This window comes from Drosophila montana, unplaced genomic scaffold (assembly GCF_035044405.1).
Source record: "Drosophila montana isolate Dmon_TW-CO22-7 unplaced genomic scaffold, ASM3504440v1 contig_3833_1, whole genome shotgun sequence".
NCBI lineage: Eukaryota > Metazoa > Arthropoda > Insecta > Diptera > Drosophilidae > Drosophila > Drosophila montana.
In genome coordinates this window covers 2005766-2031588 of record NW_026998704.1, presented here as the reverse complement: position 1 = coordinate 2031588, position 25823 = coordinate 2005766, and the positions used below count along the sequence as shown (strand labels likewise).

At 38.5% G+C, this 25823-nt stretch overlaps 2 protein-coding genes across 2 annotated transcripts in view; one reads left to right on the top strand and one right to left on the bottom strand.

Moving 5' to 3' along the window:
• The window catches only part of ttv (exostosin glycosyltransferase 1 ttv), a 79894-nt gene that overhangs the window by 41147 nt on the left and 12924 nt on the right, over positions 1–25823 (bottom strand). Inside the window, exon 2 of the mRNA XM_064695773.1 lies at positions 2875–3027. Within this exon, the coding sequence (XP_064551843.1) occupies positions 2875–3027 (153 nt within the window). The remainder of the gene's footprint in view (positions 1–2874; positions 3028–25823) is intronic.
• On the top strand, positions 10764–13099 carry LOC135437719 (uncharacterized). Its single transcript, XM_064695774.1, has 2 exons — positions 10764–10969; positions 11626–13099. Exons 1-2 carry the CDS (start codon positions 10803–10805, stop codon positions 12980–12982), a joined length of 1524 nt encoding a protein of 507 aa, XP_064551844.1. The 5' UTR covers positions 10764–10802; the 3' UTR covers positions 12983–13099.

Below are 25823 nucleotides of genomic sequence, written 5' to 3'. Positions count from 1 at the left end.
CAATTTTACAGTTCAATTTTTAATTGAAAATTAAGTAATTGCATTCAGCAAAGTAAAAATATCTTAAATAAATTACATTTTTTATGCCAAAATTATGCTGCTAATCTTGGCAATTTATATTCAATATAGCGAACTTAAATGCATATTTAACTTATTCGATTTTCTTTTTGATGAATGCCATTTGAAACGAAAAAGTGCCTTTACAATTTCCTGTCGCTGTAACATAAATATTTGATGGCAAATCAAATAAATATGAAATATAAATCAATAAAGAAATCAATAAATTTATTATAATTCCAATTCCATTGCATTTTCTGGCAAGCAAATAGACATAAGTGCGTATCCTTTTATACTATAATTAGTTCATGATTCCTACTTGGAAAGGGTATGAATCCTATCATAATACCCAAATGCGTTGCTGGTCAATCATTCGCCACTTGGTAGCTTATGGCCGTTGCCTGATCCTGTCGAAAAAACTTTTTTCACTTTTATGTCATTGTTATAATAAGGGGGTTTACTTTTTCGGCTCATCCATAACATCAAAGATTTTCAGCTGGGAGGAGAGCTAACTATGCATAGTTTTGCATATTAATGCAGTGCAGAGTCATCAAAAATCAGAAGCAACAGCAGCTCAGCATCAGAGTCGGGAGCATCGTAAAATATGCGAAAAATCTTTGCAGGCAGCTAAGGTATTATGCAATTTTCTCGACATTTATAAATATGCGCCATATTTGACAGGTGCATTAACGAAGTTTCAGACACGGCCCCAGACAGGGGGCGACCAGATAAAAAATGATGTGAGTAGGAAAGCAATTTGCTTGATTATGTTGAACAGTTGACGGACGGGTTGGCGTAGCGGCAGCCACGCCCACCCCTCAGTTGAGTTCATGACTAGGGTGAACCATGGAAAACAGGCGGAATGGGGCGGAATGGGGCGAAATGAAGAAAGGATGGGCTGCATAAATCGCTGACGCTTGACGCCAAAGCTGATCTGTCGCATAAGTCATGCCAAATTACGAGCATCAGACAGCTGGGGGCAAGGGGCAGGAAGCGTAATAGGTGGCACTTCAGTAAGCTGCAAAAGCAATGCTGAACAATGAATGAAAAATTACATTCAATTAAACGTAAAAGGTAAATGTTTCGTTGACATATTCTGTAATTCGAGCATAAACAATAAATTGATGAAAAGCAAGTCGAAAGTGCTGGACTAAGTACTATTCTTTACATATATAAATCTGTCACACTTTTATTTATCGAACACACATTGGCATCACATTTTTACTTGACCAACGAGAGTTTGCAATAGCCATGCATATATTCATCAAGAGAAATGGTAAAAGAAAAGAATTTTGCAGTAGGAGTGGACATTATTTATTATTATGTATTATCGTAAATAGACGAAACTCTTCATAACCTTCTCCTAGACATATTTATATTTGTAACTTAACAAGAACTAATCAAAAACTGTATTTCTCTTTTTTCTCTATTGCTCTAAAATTTAATTTGGGTATAAAATAAGAGGGTATTATTTTGTGATATGTGTAACGCACAGATGGAGACTTCTCCGAGCCTATCTATATTCTAGATCAGCATCAACAGATGATTTGATGTGTCCGTCTGTCCGTCCGTTCATCTGTCTGTTTGTATGTGAACTAGTCTCTTCGTTCTTAAAACTTTGCATAAGTAAATATATCGAAACCAGTCGGATTGGACTACCATTTCATATAGCTGTCATTGGAACGATCGGTCGAAAATAATGTTATTGTAAGAAAACATTTATTGTTTACCAAGATATCCTGACCTAACTCGGCAATTATTAGTTTCACTGTGCTCCTCATATAAATACAAAATCTTATGAAGTAGATTTTTGTTTGTTAAAATATCCTGTTTTCCTAGATATTTTCTTTATGCTCAACATTTACGTGCTTTACTATTCTCGCACATATGCAAAACCGTAAGGCAAATATCTACAAGGGTATTCAATCTTCGGCGTACCGAAGATACCCTTATTTTCTTGTTGTTGCGAACTACTTTAACTGCCTCTTTCACCTATTTTGGGTACCAGGTATTTCGATACATGCGCGCCCATATATTTTATTTGCAATTGCTTTAATTGGTAGGAGTCTCAATGCAATTCAGTTAAAGCGATGAAAGTGGAGTGTAACGTAGTGAAAACGTGAAATAAATGTAATAAGCTACGCATGGTTGGAAACACACAATGTACATTTTACATCGGTATCACGAATCGATTTGATTTATAACAACGAAATCAAGTGGCAATCCACAAAAACGTTTCGTTTCGCGTCATTTCAGCTGTTTTAAACACTGAACCATATATTAAGACCCATTTAACTTGATGAAATTTCGAATGCGGCTTGTTTATTAGATAAACGCAACTCTAGTTTAGATTGAGTTTAAATTGGAGCTTCAATCGTGCTATTCGTACTGTATAAGCTTTTCATTTATTTATTCTATTATTACTTTTGGAATCCCCTTAGGGCGAACACAACGATTGAAAATTTCTCAGTTTGCACAGCGCCAAAAGTTAAAGAAAGTGGACAGATGCCAAAAGGCAATCGTTGGGCTTCCAAATGTCTCGGCTGAAGTGTCGTGCCATTTAAATGAGCTTGTCAAGTTGGATTTTTGAACATTAATCACATGACCCAGCACAAGGACAGAGGAAGAGACTCTAACTGTGGTTAATGGCGGTCGATGGGCTTGGACGGGCGTGGCAGTTGCTTTTAGCACGAGACGGATAAACAAATTACATTTGGACTTAATGACAGCTAAAAACAATTTTTGGTTTTTCTCCCGATGTCATCATCGTTTTAAAGCTAATTATTTTGATGGCCTTTGAATGGTGATTCCACTTACCTATCATACTCGCGGTTATCCTCATCGCAGCGATTATCCTGCAGCTCGCGCCAGCTCTTGCCATGCCGGCATGTGGTCACCATAACCATATCACGTCCATTATGCAAATGGAAGAGCGAGTTGCGCGTTTCGGAGCCAATGCCATGAACGTAACTGCAATGGGATAAAAGTTCGAGACGAAATTTAACAGCTTGACAGCGAAAGAGAGAACATATATAAATAAAAGTATTTCTTAAAGCTATCGATGCGGCACATGTACACGATGCTTAGGTCATATTAAGCTGGCAGATTGCGGAACACATAAAAAGCGGTGTCAAAATCAATTGCAATAAAGCAGCTTCAAATGGGGAGGCCCCAAAAGAGGGTCCACAGGGAGCAGCAACAGCAAAGCTGGCGACGGGGACAAGAGTCGAGCTCAAATCTGCGCTGGGCCGCAAGCAAAGCAATTGAAACAAAAGATGCTTACAACAATGGACAAACGCACACACTCTCACACACACGCATATACATGCAAGTCTAACGTAGTTGTGTGTATGGGCCAAAACAAAATGGCAGCTGCTCGAGAAACTAAACAACAACAAGAGCAACAACAACAATCGCAGCAGCAGTCGAGCAGAAAAAATGCTAAGGCAACGCCAGTCGCCTTATAAATACTAACACACATGTATACAAATACATATATTCGCATGTATGTGTGTGTGTGTGTGCGTGTACAGTATGTGTACGTGTGAGCAATTTCCTTCTGCTTGGCTTGCAGTTGAGCAAATTTCATAGACAATGAAGTACGCGCCACAGCAGCAACGAACTGGCCACAGATTGGGCAACGCTGATTTCCGGCTCTGACTGCTGACCAGCAGCAGCAGCAGCAGCAGCAGCAGCAGTAGCAGTAGCAGTAGCAGTCACAGAGAGAGAGAGAGAGAGAGAGAGAGAGAGAGTTCAGTTTAGTTTGCTGACTGCTTCCTTTTGGGGCTTTAAGTGAGCCAAAGCCATCAGTTATTTGATTTAATCAGCGTGTCATTGAGGTTAGCTATGGATTTGAAATGATACAAATGTGCTTTATTTATCGGAATACCAGAAGGTAGAAGAGCATGCGCCTGACATTCCATTCTCGAGGCGAACTCCTTTGTTTGGCATTATTATAGCACAGTTCTGTGGTCAGCTATGGGCTTCAAATGGACATGTTTGCTTAAAGTCAGGCGAATGCTAAACAAAAGCCAAGAATTTTCGGTTAGTGCGGCTGCCGGAGAAACTTTTTGATTTCTTGCAAAATGTATCACACGAGATTTGTTGTAATCTGGAATCGAAGGGAGCATTAAATGTAATAAATTCCAGTTGCAGCACGCCCTAAAATCGTTTTGAATGCGAAATAAAACCTACAACCAAGTTTACCCGCAATAAATAATATATTTTGTCACAGAGTTGTGTAGTTACTTGAAATGAATTGTAATGCGTTATGAATAAAATAGAAGAGAGAACGAGCTGAAACGAATTTTGAATTGGCCAGCAGATTAAAAGCTAACCAAAAACCTCTAATGCTTGGTTTTTGTGGCCACTAAGCCTGCGTTTTATAGCTTGTAAATGTGTCACAGAGATTTGTATTAATTAAAAATTAATAAGCGAGATTAGGAATTGAATTGAAACCGAATGCGCATAATTGTCAATACATAAAAATAAATAAAAGCGGTTGCAGTAACACAATCAAACTGTCAAATTATACTGTCAGTTCATTTGCATAAACAAACTGATTGAATGCTCATAAAACAGAGGCTCAACAGCTCATCATAATCATTCTCAATGGGCTGCTGGTTGGCTCTGTAAGCCCCAAATTTAATGGCATAACAATTTATTGGGCATCTGGGATTTCGTGCAGTGTAAATTAATTTGGGCCACACCAGCAAACAGCGCAGACGAGGCGGCAACACAGCTGCAGTCGCAACAGGGCATGGGAAGGGGGGCGGGGGTCGCTGACGATGACAACATTAATATAAATTAAACGCATAGGCTGACATTACAAGGACTTCATCCGGACACAATGTGGATAAATAACAAATGCTTTTAGCAGCGACAAGAAACGAGCATGGCCTGCTTAAATGTTATTTATGCCCCCAACTCCCCACTAAATGGGTCAATTAAACATTGATTGAACCACCGTCGCTCGCCCCAACAATTGAAATAAAAAACTAAAAGCCAGAACTGTCCTCGCCATTGTTCAGCGAGCGTATAAAGTGCAATAACCAGGCGTACATTGAACCAACTTTTGGCTCGTTTCCACAAGCGTACTCAGCTACACTCGCTGACCACTAATCCAAACATAATCTAAAATAATTGAGTATTGCCCAGCGAGGAGCCTTGCCGGGATGACTGTGCGGCGCTTTTTCAGCGCCACTCTGAATAATTTATGCGCGCATTAAATGCGCTTAAATGTGTGCGTGTGTGCGCTTGTGTATATATATATATATATATACGTGTGTGTGCTCCTAGTAAAACATAGTTTTAGAGTATCCGTTTGCGAATTGAGCATCCTTCGTACCAGAGCTGTCAGACATTTTAATTCTACTTTTTAAAGCCAGAGGAAGCATTTAATTTAGCATTCAATTTACTGTTGTTCCTTTAAATAATAAAACCGTTTAAACTATAATAATAGCGTAGTATTAGTAGTATACACACATTTATTAACGCTTTACATGCAGGGATAATACGAGCTGGAATTAGAGATGGGTGAATGTGCCATGAAATTGGTAGGGGGAGCTCGGGCCTCGAAATTGAATTTGAATAGGAAATGGATACACAAATATTGAGCAATATCTTAATGTCGCAGCAATATGATACTTATGTAACGATACGAAATAAAATAAATAAATATTGAACAAAGTCTAAACAAAATCGGTTAAACACAAATTTAATGGCGAAAAATACAAGTTGTTTTTTGTTAAGATGCTTAGTAAAAAGTACATTAGAAATTGGGTAAACTTTCTGACTGCTCCGATATTTGGTTGGTGAGAGTATTTTGGCAAGAAGTCTAAGATTCTTTTTTGACCAGATTTTTTAAAAGTAAAAAACAAACATTATTTGAAACATGGCACAAACTTTCATAATAAAATATTATTAAAAGTTAAAGTCAATTTATCATTCGTCTGCAACTAAAATGAAGAAAATATATTTTTATTACATAGATAGATTTTATTTATTATTATTATTTTGCTTTCAAGCCTGTAATGCAACCCTGTCGGGGAGCAAGCAAATGGCACATAGATGTTGCTGCTGGTTCACAGCATCTTGGCATCTTGGATTCTTATGACATAAGTTTATGGGCCGCTACTTGCAATGGCTTAACGCGGCGCGCATTGTCCAGTGGGCGGCCATTAGCCCCAAGTTATGCGGCAACTGCAGCGACAACAGCGTGGCAACAGCGATACAACAACTCCGGGCAGCTTATCTATGCAACTTCAAAGCTTTTGTGATGGCGCCAACATGACAGACATGGACATAAAGCTGCAACGCGGCGTATGCGCAATATCTTTGCCTTTATATCTCTGTGTACGTGAGAGCGTTTGTGTGTGTATGTGTGTGTCGTGGTATAGAGTATAAAGCAAAAATTGTGTCGTCAACGGTCGCACAATGCAACAGCTACAGCAGCGCTTCAGGCTTTAAATCAGTAAAGACAACAACAACAACAACAAAAGCAAAAGCACCAGCATCAGTTGCGCAGATACGCTGTAAACCAGGTAGTACTTTTACCTTACAAAATATACATAAGTAAATATATTTTAAGTGCAGCATAACAAAGGCAACAGCAGCAACAAAATGGTCCGTAAGCTGTGCAAATAAATCCAGGTAAAATTGCTCTGGTTAACGTTGGCTGGTCTAGAATATACTCTGCACTCAAGCTCAGAGCAGCCATAATATGCATTCCAACTCAGTGTCACATCATGCGGAATTTAAGAATTTCCTATAGCTTTCAAATTTTCTAGACCTATTTCCTTATCTCTTATGATTTTTTATAAATGCCTAAAGAAAGGCCTGGGGTGGAACCCGATTTTGTAGATTTGCCTGTTTTGGCGTTAATCAAACGTTATGCGTTATCTTTTAAAGCAACAAAATTTTCATACAGACGAATGACATGAGGAACATGACAAGATTCGTGCAGCTGTTGAGGCTGAACAAGGGTATATAATATATATATTATTTATACATTATGGGTTCAAAGATGTCTCCTCCTGCTTGTAGGAATATGACCATTTGACACAATTTGAAATGAATACAGGGTATACAAAATATTAAATGCAAACAAAGGCAAGGGAAAACAATAACTTTCGGGATGTCATTGATTGAATACCCTTGCAAATATATGGCACAAGCGAGAAGTTATATTCAGATATTGATCAACCATATTAATAAATTTCTGCAAAAATGTTAGCAGAGTTAGCTGGCATAAATTGCATTCATAAAAGTTTCTAATGCTAGCAGTATTTAATCAGTAATAAAAATATTTTACTGTGCATGCAGAAAGCATGCGTTCTGGCATCAAATTACAATACTCTCTGCAAGAGTAGTTTAAGCTTGTTTAACAGAGAAATACACATCACATTGATGTCCTGTCAGAATATACATTTGTAAAAATCTGTTTACAGGCATTTAATAACTTATGGATCCCGTATTCATATGAATATTATTTTATTATAGAAACTTGTGACTCAACATCATATATAAACCAAAGCGAAATTTATAGAATCTCATGGAATCTGGTTAAACAACCTTCGCACTTTGAAAGATATATTGATTTATATTTGTTTATTGATAAAGAATTTCAGCTTATTTCGCGCTGGTAAAACTATTTAAGTAGCCCTCGTGCTGTCAAAGAGTGCAGAGTTAAACAGAAACCTGAAATGCAGTTATCATGTCTGTTGCGATAGTCGAATGGTCAACAGTTGATGCACTGCCTCTTAAAGCCCATATCATATGCCCATTCGCAATCCCTAATGGATCCGGTCGCATCAATCTGGGCGCATGTTGGCTGCCAATGTTGTCAATGTTATTGTATCTAATGCTTAGCCTGTGTGCCTTTGTGTGTTGCGATTGGCAAGTCAGTTTGTGGGGCAGAACGTAGGCAAGAAATGCGATGTTATCAACGTTTTAGATACAATTTGCAGCGCTCCGTTGCGGCTGCTGCTGCTCTGCAAGAGTTGTTGTCCCTATTGTTGCTGCTTTGGGTCGACGTCTACTTGGCTCCCGGCTTACAGGCAAATTTCAGCTCACACAATTTGCAGTTGGCCGCCTGCTTCCAGCCAGCAGCCAACAGCCAACTGCCGCCTTACGCCTGACTAACTTCCTGACTTGCCTGACTTGACTGCCTGCGCCTGTGCCCTCGCATCGGACTCACTCTGAGAGTCAGTCTCTACCTCTGGCTTGGCTCCCTGCAGGGTCCATCACTGGGGTAGTGCTTTTCTGCAAGCAACTTGTAACTTGGCGCCCTCTGACTGTGTGCTGTAGCTCATTGTTGTTGCGGCTTGTTTGGTTTTATTGTGTTTATATTTGGCTTAAGGCATCAATTTGCTTTTACTTATATACATATCGGGCGCGACGGCTCTCAGTGCCGAGCTGAATGCCAATGTTGAGGCAACAACAGTTGCGTATCGTTATCAGCAAGCCATGCTTGGCAGCAATAATACAAATATGCATTTAGTATATACACACACACACGTACACATACCCAGGCACGCCGCACATAAGAGCAAATCCAATGGCAAATGCATCGATTACATAATCCATTTACACAAATGGCATTTTAAATACATTATATTGACAACACAGCGGAATTGACTGCAACCACACGGCGTATGCGCAATATTTGTATCCTCACACAATTGCGATACTTGTTGTTCGATGCTCTTGGCAAATACGCATACACAAACACTAGTTCTCGTGGATTTAAGTGCATTTGCGTGCAAATGAGTTTTCATTGTGCTCTACTTAAACGCTGTTTAAACGCTGCTTCAAGGAAAGTTTGAGTCCTTAGAGAGGGCGCATGACTAAGATATCCTTGCTAAATATCTCTATGCATGCATATCTGCTTGGGTATGTTTTTTTTTAATATTAACCGGTGGCCAAGTCATTTACTCTGAATTAAGCTATAACTTGTCTTTAGAAAATTCAAATTTTTCCGTACTACCTGGAATGATATGGAATATGATCCTTCAACCCATGTGACCGGGTTTTCCGCAAGTGTAATATTAATAAAATTTTACTTTAGTTTTTGAAGATGACTATCAAGTCGATTAAATAAAAACGTAGCATTGCTATCATTATGGGTCCAATTAACCAGAATCATTGATAACATTATTATGTTGATCGCCTTCAGATTAAATATACAATATTTATTTAGAAATACATTTTAAATGTTATTTAACTTTTGTTGAAAATCCACAGCGCTCAAAATAAGCGTCTAACGCAGTACAAGTAGATTAAAATTTTTAATTGAGGTAAAAAGATAGTGTCAAAAATTTGTAGACCGGGGCATGATAGGTAATTCCTACTGGGATGAATTTACGTTGTTATATTATTGCTAGTACGGGGCTCTCAATTTGAAAGTCGTAGGAAAAGTCAGAAACATTTTCCAATTGTAATCATAAAAATCAAAGTGCATTAATAAAAGCAAACAATAAAGCAAGTCTCAGCAAATGATAAATACTTAAAGATTAAAACAATGAATGATTTTTTAAAAAATTAAATTGATTTCGACTTGGAAGTTCGGCTCAATGGCAAACCAATCCAGTTTTAATCAAATAACGTGAGTCGATGGAATAAAATAAAAAAGGCTCTACGTAGAGTCCATATCGTATTAACGCTTATGACACAGTAAGCCCGCCCCCATTATGCCATCCAGATGTCAATGACACACGTTCTTAACGAGCCATTCTAACGCATTTGCCAATTGGCGCCACCTATCGCATTTGCAATTCAAACAATCGTCAAGTGGATGCACAATGTGCAAACAAAAAGCTTGAGCACATAATCAACGCAATCGTCATAGGCATCATGATCATTACAAATGTCATCATCATCATGGTCATTATCATCAACTGATTGCTATCTACAAACGCACGCCATAAAGTCATTTGCACAAAGCCCCTGGACCAGACAGCTCATTGCCTGAATGGTCAGTGCACGTTTGGCTCGCCAGATGGCGCTGCCCATCAATTTTATGATACAATTGCCGATGAGCCGTTAATTAATAAAATGCAACCAAAAAAAAGATATATATATAAAATAAAAAGCCTCTCATTAATAAATATTAACTCATAATTGAGCACGAATGGGTATTGAAATGCTGCGGCTGCTGGCTTCTGTCCTGAATGCACGGCGCAGTGATTTAACAAAATTTAACAAAAATTTTAACAATATTTAAGACCAGCACGCCAGGGCGGGTGCAAAAATCAGCCAGCAAGAAACTAAAATGTATACGGAAACAACAAACTAGAGGAAGGAAAAGGCAATAACACAAACCAAAAAAAAAGACTATGTATAAAAAAAAACTATCCACAGCCACAAAACCAGCCAGAAACTAATGGAACTAATTGTTCGACGAAAGGCGGCCACATAAATATGTATAAGGGGCGGCAGTTTACGGGGAGTGGGAAAGAGTAACCATTGTTCAGCCGAAAGTGAAATGCCAATGCCAAGCGCAAGCGCAAGTGCAAGCGAAATGCCGCAACTGCGCTCAGTAATTGGAGCAACTTCAGCAAGCTCCTCAGCTGCTCAGCCACATTCCCAGCTCCGAACGTGCGAAGTGTATAAAATCATGTGCTTGGCGCGCAGGCGCCGGCAGTCAAAAGTGGCAATCGAAAAGCAACCGACGGCTAGTTACAAGCCAAAGGCTGCAGACAGCTCTACCTGGGAATACCTGAGCACAGCGAATAACAACATACAACATGAGGAAGCATTACGTAAGAAAGCCAGAAATCAATTCAATGCAAATGCCACTTAAACACGGCTCTGGTACACAGATCTCTGGCAGCTGCTTTTGGCCGCTTATTGTGGCAAGTTTGTTGCTCCTGCTGCAGCTAGCGAGTGGCGAGCAACAGGCGGAGGATCACAGGTAAGTGAAAAACGAATTCAGTTAACAAGTTGAATCGATGCCAGCTAATGACATGCCATAAAGCGACTAGGAAGTGACTGTTCCAGCTGATTTACTTCTTATTGTGACTTAGAAGAACTTAACGAACAGACAATTTAGCGTAATGTTGTTGTTTTAAAGACATGTGGATATGTCTTATATAGATAGGTTTATAGTTTGTAACTACATCTGGTGCATACATTAATTTGAATATTCAGCAGACACTTACTTTCTTTGGAAACTACTAGAAGAACAATTTGTCTACGAAAAATAGTATATCAACAGTACATTCCATTTCAAAATCTTATTAGAATCCTATCTAGTGCACTCTCAATATATCAATTTGTTTCGTATGTTGAGAAGGGACATAAATATTTGAGTAATCCTCTTTCAAGTGATCAAAAATAAAGCTTCAGTTCCAATTCCCAGCTGTTTCAAATGAAATGTTTAATGATTCACTTAACTCTAATTTGGATGATTAAGTTTGATGGTTGGGTAAATGAACAAGCATTTGAGCAAGTCTACAAAAATTTATTATTTTATATAAAAAAGCGACTTTTGTTTTATATGCTAGATGTAAAAGAGAGAAGACTTGAAATAACACGAACAAGCAAACTTATTCTCTCATATATTTATAGGATTCAGCGCCGTTTTATGTGGCAGCAAATGGACAACTCGCTAATGGGTGGACTTTTGGGTCGAATGTTCGGTGGGGGTCGGGCGATGAGGTCCATGTTCGGTGATTATGTGCACAGCACAGCGAACTATGGCAAGAGCATGATCGACTTTATGCCCACGGAAACGACGCGCGTCAAGTACATCATCAGAGATCCGCACACAAACAAGCCCGTCAAGATTATCAAGATGCGGGGCTCACAGAAGAAGGTAGTGAAGCTGATAAGGCCACTGCCAAAGCCTGTAGCGACAGAGCCCAGTAAGCTGCAGTACGAGAATCGAATGCGTCAACTGGAGAAAGAGCAGGAGCTAATTGTGGAGGGCAAAGCGCCCACAAGCAGCGATGAGGCGCTCATGGATAAATATTACAATCCCAGAGCCCGTCCCAGCAGCAATGAGATTGTCTCGGGCAAAATTATGGAATACCAGAGCTGGAAGCCCGTCTACAAGTCCAATGAGCAGCCCACCTCGTATGTTACGCTGCGTCCCCAGGCGCTGACGCAGCTGCACACACATATTACTTCCAGTCACGACAATCACAATATTCACGGCATTCCCGAGCTGCTGCCAAAGCCAGAGAAGCTGGTGGGTCATCGTCCAGATTTTGAGGAGGAGGATGATTTCGAACAAGTCGAAGATGAAAATGAGCTGTCTAAACAAACAGGACACCAATATGAAGTGACTGAGCACACGGGCGAGGCAAGCGGCGAGGTGCAATCCCTGGCGCCCATGGAAGGCGGCTTTGTGCCCTCCAAGCTGTACCACAACCATCCCAGCAGCCAGTACATCAGTAGTAGTAGCAGCAGCAGCAGCAGCAGTCAAGCACAGCGTCCTCGCAGTCATAGCATGAGCAGCAGCGGCAGTCCAACCAGTACCACAACCACAACTGAGGCGCCCAACTATCCGCCCGCGTATCTTAAAAAGTATCGCGAACGGGAAGCCGCGAACAATGCAAAGGCCCACAGCAAATCCAGACCCAAGCAGCACAAGGAGCAGATCCTCACAGAGAACAGCCATCCCTCCAATGTCAGCTTTGCGATGAGCAGTCTACGCGCACGCCTCCAAGAGCAGCAGCGGCAAACCAAGCAGGAGGAGCGCGACGCAGAAATGGAGGCGGCACTGGTGGAAGCGATGCAAGGCGACAAATGGCCAGCGGAGGTGCAGCACAGCGGCAGTTATCTGACCAGTCCCATTGGACCCAGCGCTGTTGCCTTCGATCAGCCGATGAAGCTGCCCCGCACGGAGTACAAAAGACAGCGGGCAAATGTGCGGCAGCGCGGCTCCATCAAGTTTAGCGATAATCCCAGCGAGGAGGTGTAGCCCAGGCCGGCACGAATCTGAGCAGTAACCAAAGCATAGCCAAAGCGTCAGTTAAGCGTTTTAATTGCCTAGTTGTTAACATAGTTTTAAAAGCCTAAGTAAAAGCAAGAGTTAAACACTTTCCATACATACTTTATTCATTTTCAAACAAATATTTCCATTTGCAATTCCATTTACAGGCGGAGCACTAAGTCATTGCACTGCCTGCACGCAATGCAACTTCATCATTGTCTTCGTTATGGCGAATGCATTTTAATTATTGCAAAATGTGTTTCCCAAGTCGTTGGCACTTATCACATTTGCTCATTGCATTTGACAACCAATTTACAACTTTGAACTGCCTTCAAGCTGACCCAAAAAAAAACTACGCAAAAAAAATGTAGCATGTTAAAGTGCAATAGTCGGGAGTGCCCAACCAAGAGACACCCTGCACGGACGCATAGCTGAGACTAGAACTAGAGAAAAAAGAGCAGTCGGAAATATCTCCACAAAATGCACCTGACGCCCAGTCTGCTTAGAGGGAAGCAAAACAACTATGCAATTTGTGAACAACCAGCTATTTCTTGACATATGAGGAAGCACCTGGCCTCTGCAGCTCAGATCAAAGTTCCTTCAGATGAAGTACTGTTCTATTTTATTCTTAAAATCGAGCAAGTCTTGCGTACATACAATGAGCAGATTAGACGGTCTTAATCACAGTGGCTTGCTGTCTCTTTTGTGAGTCTTCCTAGCCCGCGATACACACAGCACGCAAATTAATGAATTTCGCGAAATTTCTCCGAAAAAATATAAGTTGTAGGAAAGTGCCTAGGAAAATTTCATATTTTTTAAAATAATTGAATAAAATTTAATTCCAACTATAAACGTATTCGTTTTCCTTTATTAACTTGCAAAAACGCTTTTACCTCGCTAAGCGAGGCCGTACTGTGCTAATATTATTACTAGTATGATGTACATACCAAATTTGTAGTCCCAGCTCTGAAAACGAAGTCTCGAGAGATCGGTTTGGCAGCCCCTATTTGGGCCCGTTACATACACTTGCTCTAAACCATTATGCCCTGTTCCACCCGTTTTCAATTGTTGCAGGGTATCAAATGCAACAAAAGTGGGTTAAACCTGCTATAAATTCCAGTGACAAACCAGAACAAAAGACAGCCATAAGACATTGTAAGCTTTAACATTCGCAGAGACAGCCACAAGGGCGCTTCCTCCCTTCGTAAACAAAAAAATGGCAAGAAAGAAATGCAACAAATGCGATTTTTAATTAAGTACCCAAAGCAACGGCGACAACAACTGAATTAAAAGCCAAACTGGACAACAGAGTGGCAATAGAAAATGCAAGTATAGTCAGGGAATTAATGAAAAAATTCAGCGAGAACAAATTATGTTGCCAAAGGATGGCATATTTTCGATGCACTTAAAAACAAGTCCAGTGAAACCCAATTTTTTAATTCAGCCAAGGCGGAAAAGGTTTTAAATAAGAATTAATCATAAATAATGGGAGAGAAATCATTGAATGTTAATAGATTATAAAGAAACGAGTATTAAATATTGCACATTTATTTCAAAATAATATTTTTTTAACCGTTAATTGTTTTTAACGTTTGAATTAAGAACGTAATAAAATCGAAAAGTGCTGATGTCTAATTATATACACCATGAATTCAGGTTATCGAACCTTAGCGAGCTTAAAATTATATTTTAATTAGAACAAAGTTTCTGTCAACGAGTTTAAAATAATATAATTAACATAAAGTTTCTGTCAAAATCTTTTCATCTACATCAAAATCTTTTTCATCTACATCAAAAACATTTGCTATCTTTACATATCGCTTATCTAGCTTATCAAACAATTAATTTAAAAGCTGTGTGTAACTTTTTCCATTTATAATCATTCATTTTTTTTCCAATATCAGTTTCGGCGCACGCATCTTCCTATACAATCAGCCCTAGTGCAATAACGATTGCGATTGCCTCCGCAGCCATGGAAGCGCGTTTTCAAACAGCTTCGGGAACGCTGGTCGTAATACCACATTTCGTTCATGGCTCTTTGATTACAGTTAGCCCAGCGACTATGGCCCTGATCAACATTGCCGGTGCAAAGCTGAATAGAAGGGCGTCCTACACAGAATGTCTGGGATTGAGCGTGGGCCACGTAGAGCGACAGACAGGCCAGGATCATAAGGAATTTCATCTTACTCGTTCCTCAGGTTGAAGTGATAATAATATCACAAATAGCGCACTTATATAGCAAATTAATAAGGGGAACATATTTAGCTTGATTGAGCAACAGCTGTTGCAGCACGTGCTAAGTGAGGCACCAAAAACTTTTGTTAAATATTGAATGTATGTATACCCGAGGCCCATTGAAAATTGGTATAATGGCTAAATGACTTTGTGCAAATCTATGTAACGGACAGAAGGGGACTTTTCAGTACCCATAAAAAATTTTAAAAAAAAAATATATATATATATATGTTTATATATCAAAATGACGAGCATATTACTATCCATGTCCATGTCTGTCTTTCCGTTGGTTCCGTTGATTTCGAAAGGTATATGAAAGAGTTTATCATTCTATCGATAAATATCGATTATGATATTTGTTCCCTTAAGCCTAAATCGACAATTATACGGGCCAAGATATATCAAACTTGGCTCACGTATTGTACAGATTACGAATATTTCTCTTTATGATGCCAACTCCATTTCCGGCCAAAACTAAGAACAGAAACATATTTTTTAAAGTAAAACCTTTCGCTTAGGTATATACACATAATTTGATGCCACACTCATGCCCTGAAAATTTAAAAAGGATTAGACAATAAACACCAAAGGTATTCAAGAATGCAAATCCCATTGTTTGGGGCTTAAAGAAGAAGAGGCTTATACGGAACAAGGCCTGCGGCGCAGTGTGGGCTTCAATATCTCCTAGTTGGTCACGACTAGAACACTTTTGCTTTTCACGTTTCGAATAATCGAAACACAATCGATTTTAGCTTATACAAAATCGAAAAGCAATGAAATATAATTACAAGAACCCGAGCTTTACCGAGCCTATATACATCTACAACATTTTCAGAAGAACCACCGCCGGATAATAGACATTTTTGCAGTCTAGTCACTTGAGCAATATGTTTTAAGAATTCATAATAATAAATTATTTAAAAGCTGTGTTCAATTTTATTCCATTCTATAGTCATTCCGTTGAAAGAATTGATTTCTTATTTAAATATCAAATACGACGCCTGCACTTTTCCATACAATCAGCCGCAGAGCAGTAACGATTGTTGTTGCCTCCGCAGCCGTGGAAGCGCATTTTCATACAGCTGCGGGAACGCTGGTTGTAATACCACATTTCGTTCATGGCTCTCTGCCCACAGGCACTCCAGCGCCTATGGCCAGGATCACTGCCTCCAGTGCAAATCTGTGTAGCAGGTCGTCCTACGCAGAACCTCTGGGATTGAGCGTAGGCCACGTACAGCGAGAGACTGGCGAGGACCAAAAGGAATTTCATCTTATTTGTAATCGAATAACTTTCCGCAGTTCGAACTGATAAGCCAACATAAAAAATGCGGCGCTTATATAGCCAATCGAATCGATAAAGGGAAAACATTAACCCAGAAATATACCTTGATCGTGCAACAGCTGTTTCAGCACGCGCTCATTGAGAATGCATTTTTTTATGAATAAAATTGTACGCATAGCACGCATTTAACCAATATTGTTATTTTTCTTTTCAGGCTATAAATAATCATAACAAGTTCTCTGTTAATATGCAAGGCTGAAAAAGCATCAAGCGGTGTGATTGCATATATTTCCAGTCTTTCATTTATTTTATTTTTTTTTTGGATTTACATTTGAAATAAATTCATCCAATTATTCTTTAGCTCGGTTAATAAAATTTTATTCAAATTTCTTGAAGTCAACCCATCTACAGGAAAAGTTCGCGTAATTCTTTTGGCATAGACAAACATATTATTGAACAAATCTGGAATGCAGGTAATTTCAGTCACTTTATATTTTAACGAACGTATTTTGTTTAATTAACTAACATCTTAATTAGCTTAACTAATTATACGTTTAACTCATTTAAAATGGGTAATGTATTTTACAACTGTATATAACAAGCAGAAGGAAGCATCTCCGACTCCGTAACCTGTTTTTATTTAAGACAACGACCGGAGTTGATCCCGCCAAGTCCGTCTGTATAAAATCGGCGATCTCGAAAATCCCAAGAGCAAAGGACTTGAAATATATGTTCTTCTATACCATATACAGATGGTATCATTTAAAATTTTTCCAATTATTATAATATCAAAAGAAATGCAAGGAAAATACTACTAGTCTTAAGAGCTATATAAAACAAACTTGGAGTATAGAGTCTCGAATAATATAAACAGGCTAAATTGATTTCCTTAATTGTCACCAGAGTAAAAAAAAAAAAACCTTGTGTATAACCTAGAGTCGTTCTTACGGGGTATTCACCGACGAATCTGAAAAATTGATTGATTCCTACTAATGATTTCCAATTGTTTCTTTAGTAATGTAGTAATGGGACTCTACTAGGTCCTGCGGCCTTGCCCTTACTTTGTTCAATGGCCCCATTTGCACGTCGAGAACTTCTCCTCTTTAACTGGAGTCATTAAAAGCACGAATTGACTGTAGCAAGCACTTGGCTATGCGAAGCGTCACCAAAAACGCGATTAGGATTGCAGCACCTAACTATGGCAGCAATAACAAATCGCAGGGACACGCCCTAAAACTTTCAAGGACATTATTGGGCACGTGGCCTGATCTGGGGCTGTGGCTGGGGCTAGAGCTAACGCAACCCTACATAGTACCTGTCCAAATGCCCGCTGGCAGGAAGCGTGTTCACCATATCCCCAGGTTCTCCTGTCCTCGACTCTCATTGTCGAGTGCGGCAAATACAAATTAGAATTTAAATGAACAATGCAGCCAGTGCGGAAGTGTGTGTGTGTGGGAGAGGCAGTATATGAGTGTGTGTGTGTGTAAGTGGGTGACATTGCAAGTACCGCGCATTGGACAGCAACAACAACAACAACAACAGCAACTGACTGGCAATAATGTCATGCAGTTTGGCGCGTACTTTTCCAGCAATTTTTTCAACTAGTTTCTTTTTCTTTTGCGCTCTTTCGGTTTATTTTGCACAGAAAAAAAAAGTTTGGAGATATTTACACTGTATAACAAACTGGGTCGCTAACTCGACGGCAAAATGTCAAAGGGATAATGGAATTTCGCATAAAAAATTTGTTTAAAGTGCGTTTGAGAACATGAAAAATAAATACAACAAAGTTAAGAGCGATTCATCGAAAGTGCCCTAGACATAGCTGAAAACATATTGCATATTAAAAACGCTTAAAATTTATTATATTCATTAAATTAAATTAAAAAATAAAAGAATGTTTGTGCAAAGTGAAAAGATTCAATAAAGATATTTTCTTGCAGCTGTAAGCAAATGAAAGGAGGTGCAATTATTGCTGAAAGAAGACTGAACCTTTATTCATTTATAAGGCGCACCGATTTTATTTATAATTGTAAGTAAACAAAATATAACGTGATTTTGATAACATGCTAAATTGCTTTTGATAACATGGACTCACTAATTTTATATAACATATATAAAACAATATATATCTTATTTTTCCGATCACATAATTGTTTCTCATATAAAAGAGCGCAAGGACTTAAAGATCTATATATACTTATATAATTGACTTGATTGATAACTCTTACTGCCATAAATTACAAATTAATTTTATATAAAAATTACATTTAACTGACTTTAATAACAATTTAACGCAGACATTCTATAACAATTAAAAAAGTATTTGAAAATTTAGCAGTCTGTTCAATTGGATCGATAATACTGCTTTTCCGTCTTGTATCAAAGTTAAGTGCTAGTGTAAAGTACCCGCCCGGTTAGAGTATAACAATGCAATTTTAATGCACAACACGGAATGTTGACGTCGCTAAGCGAATGGCTAGGTTGTGTAAGGCGGGAATATTTGGGTCTAGGGTACGCTGCTCAATGGCGACTCAATTAAATATTTAAGGACAGGTAATTGTTGCGTGATAAATGCCGGACGCCTTTTGCTTGCCGCTGTCAACGTGCATTTTACGAGAGTGAAATTCATTTAATTACAAACGTCAGCCTGCCAAAGGATAGTTAAAAAATGGCGTCTGCTCGCAGATGGGTGAGAGCAGGACCAGAGGCGTGACATGTCAACCCACGTTGTGCCAAAAATGATATTAATTAGGACTCGCGACGCGACAGGCGAAACAACAAACCAAATTGCTAAGATGACACATCGAAAAAGCCAATTTGGAGTTTTCTATGCTTTTAAGAGCTTGTGGCGCGCATTGAACTCGCAATCAGCGAGTCAGCTGAAAGGGGATGCAGCTGCCCATTTAGCTTAGAAAACATTTTGTTTGCTTAATAACACACACACACACACATACCTACACACAGAGTTACGGCAATCCTGAGCTACAGCTTGGAGCATAGGGTAGAGAAGGCGGATATGCAGGCAACGGCAACGGCAACGTTTAGCGTCAGTTTAGAAGTGCGAAATGTGCGCTGCATGCTAAAAAATTAAATATTCAAATACAGCATCAGCCACAGGAGGAAAGGAAGAGAGCAAGGCATAGACGGGGGCAATGCTTTATAGAGAAAGAGCCAGCCGAAGCACTCGAACTGAAGAGAAACTCATAGAAATTTATGGAATGCATATGCAAAAGCGACACAGGCGACAAAAATTAAATATTTATATAATAAAAGCCTATATTTAACCATCATGGCTTCAAGGCTAAACAATGCAGAATTTTGAAAATATAACAAAGCAGCACAAAGTAACAGTTGCTGAGATCTAAACAATTTGTAAAATCCAAATTAAAATATTCGTAGTAAATTCATAATTTTGCTTGTTATTTTAATTTGTGTCAGTTGCATTTGGTCTGATCTTTAAATAGTTGACTCAATTTGAGTTCGTTGCCCAAAATATATGTTTACTCAAGCTCAGTGGAATTTGTATTGAAAGATCTTTTGTTTATGCAATGAATTTCATTCTACTCGATATTAGTATTTTTTTATTTCTGTATATACTCAACGTAGTCAATAATATGATCAAGGGCATGCACATGGTCGCTTCTTTAATAAAAGTAAAAATATTCCAATCTGATGAATGACTAAATGGAACATATTTCTCTGAAATACACACAGCTATATTCATTTTATTCAATATATAAGTTTCACCTATATTGTATATGGCAACATTTGTCGGCTGGCTGTGTATCGCAAGCACATGTATAAGTATGTGTGTATATTTGTTGTCTGTGCACGTATTTGCGGGTGTTGCTGAATCTAGAACAGTTAAAAGCCCAGCGGTCCTATTGCCCGAGTGCCGAGAGCGGCCGCATAAGCCAGTGCCAAAGCCATAGCCAGATCTGATGCCAACACGGAATCTAAGTCTGAAACGAAAGCTAAGGTTGTAAATGTGTGTGTGACTGTGTGGGTGCTTGCTGCTTTGAAGGCGGCACAAGTTGTTGGTCGTTCATCTGCGTCTCTGTGTGGCGGCTGTTGAAGTGTAATCAGCGGCACGGCGGCAATTACTGCAGCATATGCATGGAGTACTCACAGTTTGTAGTTTGCACTTGGGCTGCGCCATGTCTGCGCATCGTGTGAGTGTATGTGTATGTGAGTGTGTAGGTGAGTGTGTAAGCATAAAAGTTGGCAAAACGCAGCGCAATTTGCTGCACTGAGCGGATTTTGAAAATGCTAAACGCAGCAGCTGCACCAGAATCAGCAACAGCCACACCAGCAGCTCAGCTGCCGAGCATCATCAGTGGATTGCGGCACTGGGCCGCTGTGGCAGCCCCGGCAGTTGCTGCCCCGGCAGTTGCAGCCCCGGCAGTTGCAGCTGCGGCTGCTGTTGACTTTGATGCACTCGTACGGGAGAGTCGGGCAACATCATTTTAATGAATATAATGCTTAACGCTTTTAAATTGAATTTGAGTTTGGCGAGTAGCGCTTACAAGCGGGGAGCAAGCAGAGAGAGACATGTTTAAAGGTCTTTACAAAACCCTAAAACTAGTTGGCAGACCAGATACCATTGTCGAAGGATTGGATGGATTGAGATAATAAGTGTGCTATATAACGAAGCTCAACTGAAGTAAATTATGCCAAAAAAAATGTTGATATTTGTGGCTTAAAAATATATATGTTTAATTGTTTAAAAACAGCTTACAGAAATAAATGTCGATTAAATATTGAAATATTCACGTATACTTTTTATAGTCAATTTATATATAAAATAAATAGAGCAAACCCTATATTTCTTATTCAAAATTATTGAAATAACTAAGTGCAACCAAAACCATAGTAGAAGATATTTTAAATGCGGAAAAGTATCGATAACACACACGATAGTTTTCATTGGTAGTTATCGATCGTTTTCAATTCGAAAAGAAATATTCCAATATATATTTGAAATACTCAACTGTGTATTTTTAATCCAAGAATTAAATAGGTTATTGAAATGAAGAAATAGATAACAAATTTAATTTGTATTATGCAAGGTCCTTTGTTGGCATATTCAAAAGTTCTAAAATTTAAAGTGAAAAAAACTCTATAAAAATGTTCAAAATCATCAATAAAATCTATTGTCAACTTTCAAAATAGACTTATATCAATTTTTACTACTTATATAAAAAAAACCCAGCTTTATTGCCATCAAGCTTTGTTTTGATGTAATGATGGCACTTTGAAGATAATCAATATCAATTTGGAGTAAAGCCCCGAATCTCTCAAAATATCTGCAACCTTCACGCAATAAGTGTGCGTTATATAACTACATAGTGCATAAATTGTAATTTTTACAAATCGACATATATTATGGATTTATTAACAACGTTTTTGCTACCAAAAGATATGATGTTTGCTCATGTTTTACTTAACCCATTAAATCCCATTTTGTTAGCTGTTCTTCGCTGTTTGATTAAGTTTGCGCTATGTGTGAAGATAATTCCGATTTCTTATATGTACGTACAGTAAGTGGTTCATAAAAGCGTTTCGCCTGCAGCATCTTCCTTTTGACCAACCATGGTCGCCAACTCAAATAGAAAATATTTTTTGCAAGAAGCTATTCAATTTTTATTTTATTGAATAACTTCATGCATGCCAAATGTTTAGGTCGCTCCTGCAGCAGCAGAAGCAGCAGCAGCAAACGCACACAAGCACTTGAGCTGCTCGACAAGGACGACCTGGTCGCCTCGTCCTGCAGCAATTGCTCTGTCAATAGCAGCAGCAGAAGCAGCAGCAGTAGCAGCAGCAGCCAAGCGATTTTTATAGATACGCCGGGCCAGCAAATCGCATATTATCGCATCATGTTGCACTGGTCTGGGCCAACGGCTGTGCTGATCATTAATCTTTACAAGCTGCCAATGTGTGCGCCTTTTTCGGACTTAAATTGCCGCTGCACGAACACATTGCCCTGGCAGGATGCTGCGTACTTCAGTTTATTCCACATCTGTGTGTGCGTGAGTGAGTGTGTATGTGCGTGTGTGTGGGATGCATTAAATAGCGGATGGAGTCCATTAGAAAACCATTGAAGCACATTCTGTCGATTGCAGCCAGTCCATATCCTGGCCAAGCGGATGTGCAGCTGCCAAAATGTTGTTAAAGTCGTTTTTGCTTTAAAAAAAAAACAAAAAAAAAAAACAACCTCAAATGCCAAACATCAATATTTCTGCTCGTTTTTTAACTAACTAAGCGGGAGCTCAACTTGTTCTTTTCATTCACGCTCAACCGAATATTGACTGCTTTGAGTATTAAACAAAATGGAAAGAATATTATGAAAAGAATTGTGTTTGAGCGTGTTTCTCTTTTCACCAGAAGTTCGCCCCTTTTACCGTTGGTATTTTGTTTAATTATCCGCATGAAAAGTCCTTTGCAAAAAAGCACGAATTCCTGGCATCAGTCGCCAAAAGACTCGACCCCTCGACCCTATACAGCACAAGTAACAACAAATGAAATCAAATCTATTTATATATGTTGAGTTTGTCCTGACTGAATGAACCCAAAGTCCAAACCGTAAAAGCTATGAGGCTGAAATTTTTATTGAAACTTTCTTTTGGGTCGTAAGTGCGCACCAAGACGGGGTTTTGGAAAATTGGGTCAAAATTTGTATGAAAAACACCAAAAGTTAGGATAATTGTGCTTTGCGAACGTGCTTAAGACTGTAAGGCTTAAGTGTCTGAGCGCTGGACTTACACGAGAAAAAGCGCCGGTTCAAATTTAGCACACTTAACGGAAGACAGTATAATACACATTTTTAATTTATTTTTAAGTATAAATTATATTATAAATTAATTATGTGCATTAAGGCGAGGCATATGTAAAGGAAAACTAATATGAGTATCGAGAGCAGTAAGAAATTTCTTGTCAAGTAATTCCTTAGCTATTTCGATTGACCGAAACAGGGAAAATGTTGCCTTGTAAATGAAAATGTTTCCGGAGTAAAATTTCAGTAGACTTCACAGTTTTGATGTTTGCAATTTTATTTGTAATAGTTTGGCAATTAATAGGTGGCGCGGAGTATGGTAAATGCGTTGACGCAGATTTACCATTAGAGCGGTGTTTATATACATACATATATGTGTTTATATATAATATAAGTTGGCGAAAATTACAAAAAAAATTTGCTATAAATAGATTTTTAACTTATTTATTTGACTCAATTTAATTATTACTTTGTTTATTAAAAATGACAGGGACGCGTATGAGATAAAGGACCCATCGACTTAACAACATAATAAAAGCAAAAATGCGTTAAACTTGGAAAACGTCTACGAAGTGAAAAAATCGAAGCCAATTTTCAGTAGAAAGTCAAAGAAGCGCAAAATGTAAAATAGAGTAAAAGCAAAGACTGCAAACTCTTGTATATAAAATGTGCCATAGAAAACGTGCAGCGGATTTTTCAGGTAAAGAGTCTCGAATTGCAGCTAGAGAACAGCATTTTATTTCATTTTTGAATTTCTTGAAATAAACCGACGCATTTATTTGATTTAAAAACAATTTTCCATTGCGTTAACATTAAAAACAATTATTTGCAAAACTAAGTTGTGCCAAAGTTTATATGAATGGGACTTGCAATAAGTTTTACTTTACATGTTAATCTAAGAAATAACTTTGGAATACTATTTTAATAATAATAATTATTTATACTTTAGCCAGACTCCTCTGTTATTCCTCTCTGTCTGTTTCTATGCAGTATATGCTCTAACTTACCAGCATCAGACAATTATATTATATAGCATGGGGGCATGGTTAAAAATAAAGCTGTTGTTTAAAAAAATTTCAGTGTTTTAAGATATCTTAACCCAAATTGGCATTAACGAATTCTACTATGCTCTACACATGTCGAAAGAAGAGTATCTGCATGGGAAAGGTTTCTGTTTTGAAGATATATTCATCAAACTCAGGAATGGCAAGCTTTACAACTTTCTTCACATATCTGCAAAACCATAAGCACGGATATTTAATGTTCGGCGTGCCACTATTAAACATTTTTCCTTCCTTGCCCTTTCTTTGCTTTTAAAATTTCCAAATGAAATCTCTCTGGACTTTTGCATAAATATTTAGCAAAGTCAAATTTGACTATATTTTTATTTGAGTTGGGGCTATTTGTGGTCTTTATATAAATACGTTGCAGAATAATACCAGTAATGCCTTTTTAAAGCTCACCCTCTTTAATCTTTCTGCCCTTCTGATCAGTAAATACGCTGCTTGCAACGCCGCAAAGTTTGAAATTTGAGCAACAACAAAGTAAACAAGAGAAAAAGCCAAAGCTTTTTTTATGGTTTTTTAGGTTGCTTCTCTGCTATATTGACAGAGATATATAATTTCAAATTTTTTATGCCTTTTGCTTGTTGGCTTTTTATTCGCTTCTTACAGTTCATTTGCTAAGCGCGCAATCCAACAAAGGCAAATAGAGGGAAAATTTAATTAAATCAACTTTCGTATGTCTGCTCTGTATTTGCATAAAATAAAAGTACTTATTTATGTAATTATTTATGTGCTTAAAAAAAATGTGTGCCTTGAGTTGGTTTTTAATTTGATTACGGAATCCTTTGGCATACGTTTTTTTAATTTTTTTTGCAATTGTTGTTCTTGTTGTTGTTGCTGCTGCTGCTGATGTTGCCTCCAACCTTAACAGACAAAAGGAAATGTTAATGAGATTGAAGCACACAAAGAGAAAATTCAATTAAAAAGCGCTTCTCAAATATTCATTATGTCTGATCTAATGTTGTTCTGGTTTTTCTTGAAGTGGGTGCTGTTAATTAGCGCACAAAAATCAGCTGCGGTTTTTTGTCTTGTGAGTGAAATTTGGTGTGCGGCTTTTATGAGTTTTGTATGCATAATAATAATCATATCAAGGAGCCCAAACAGGAATAAAACTTGCCAAATGCCACAGCAGTTGTCGCAAGTGCCACAAGAGCTCAGTTAGAGAGCTCAGGATAGAGCGAAAGAGAGGCAGATGGAGGAGCGTTGAGCGAGACAAGGACATTGCCAAAGTTGTGCCATGTTTTATGAGCAAAGTTGTTGCTTAAAAACCACTTGAAGCAGCTCACAAATTGTGGTTATTGTGGTTGCTGCCATTGTTGTTGTTGTTGTTGTTGTTGTTGTTGCTGCTTTTCCTGCTGCTGCCTTTTGTGGCATGATGAATTGTCATGAAATTTAATCAATTTATTTGAAACGTGCGGCGGCACGAGACGTTTTAGCCCATAAATAACGCCGGCTAAACTAAAAATGTGACAATGC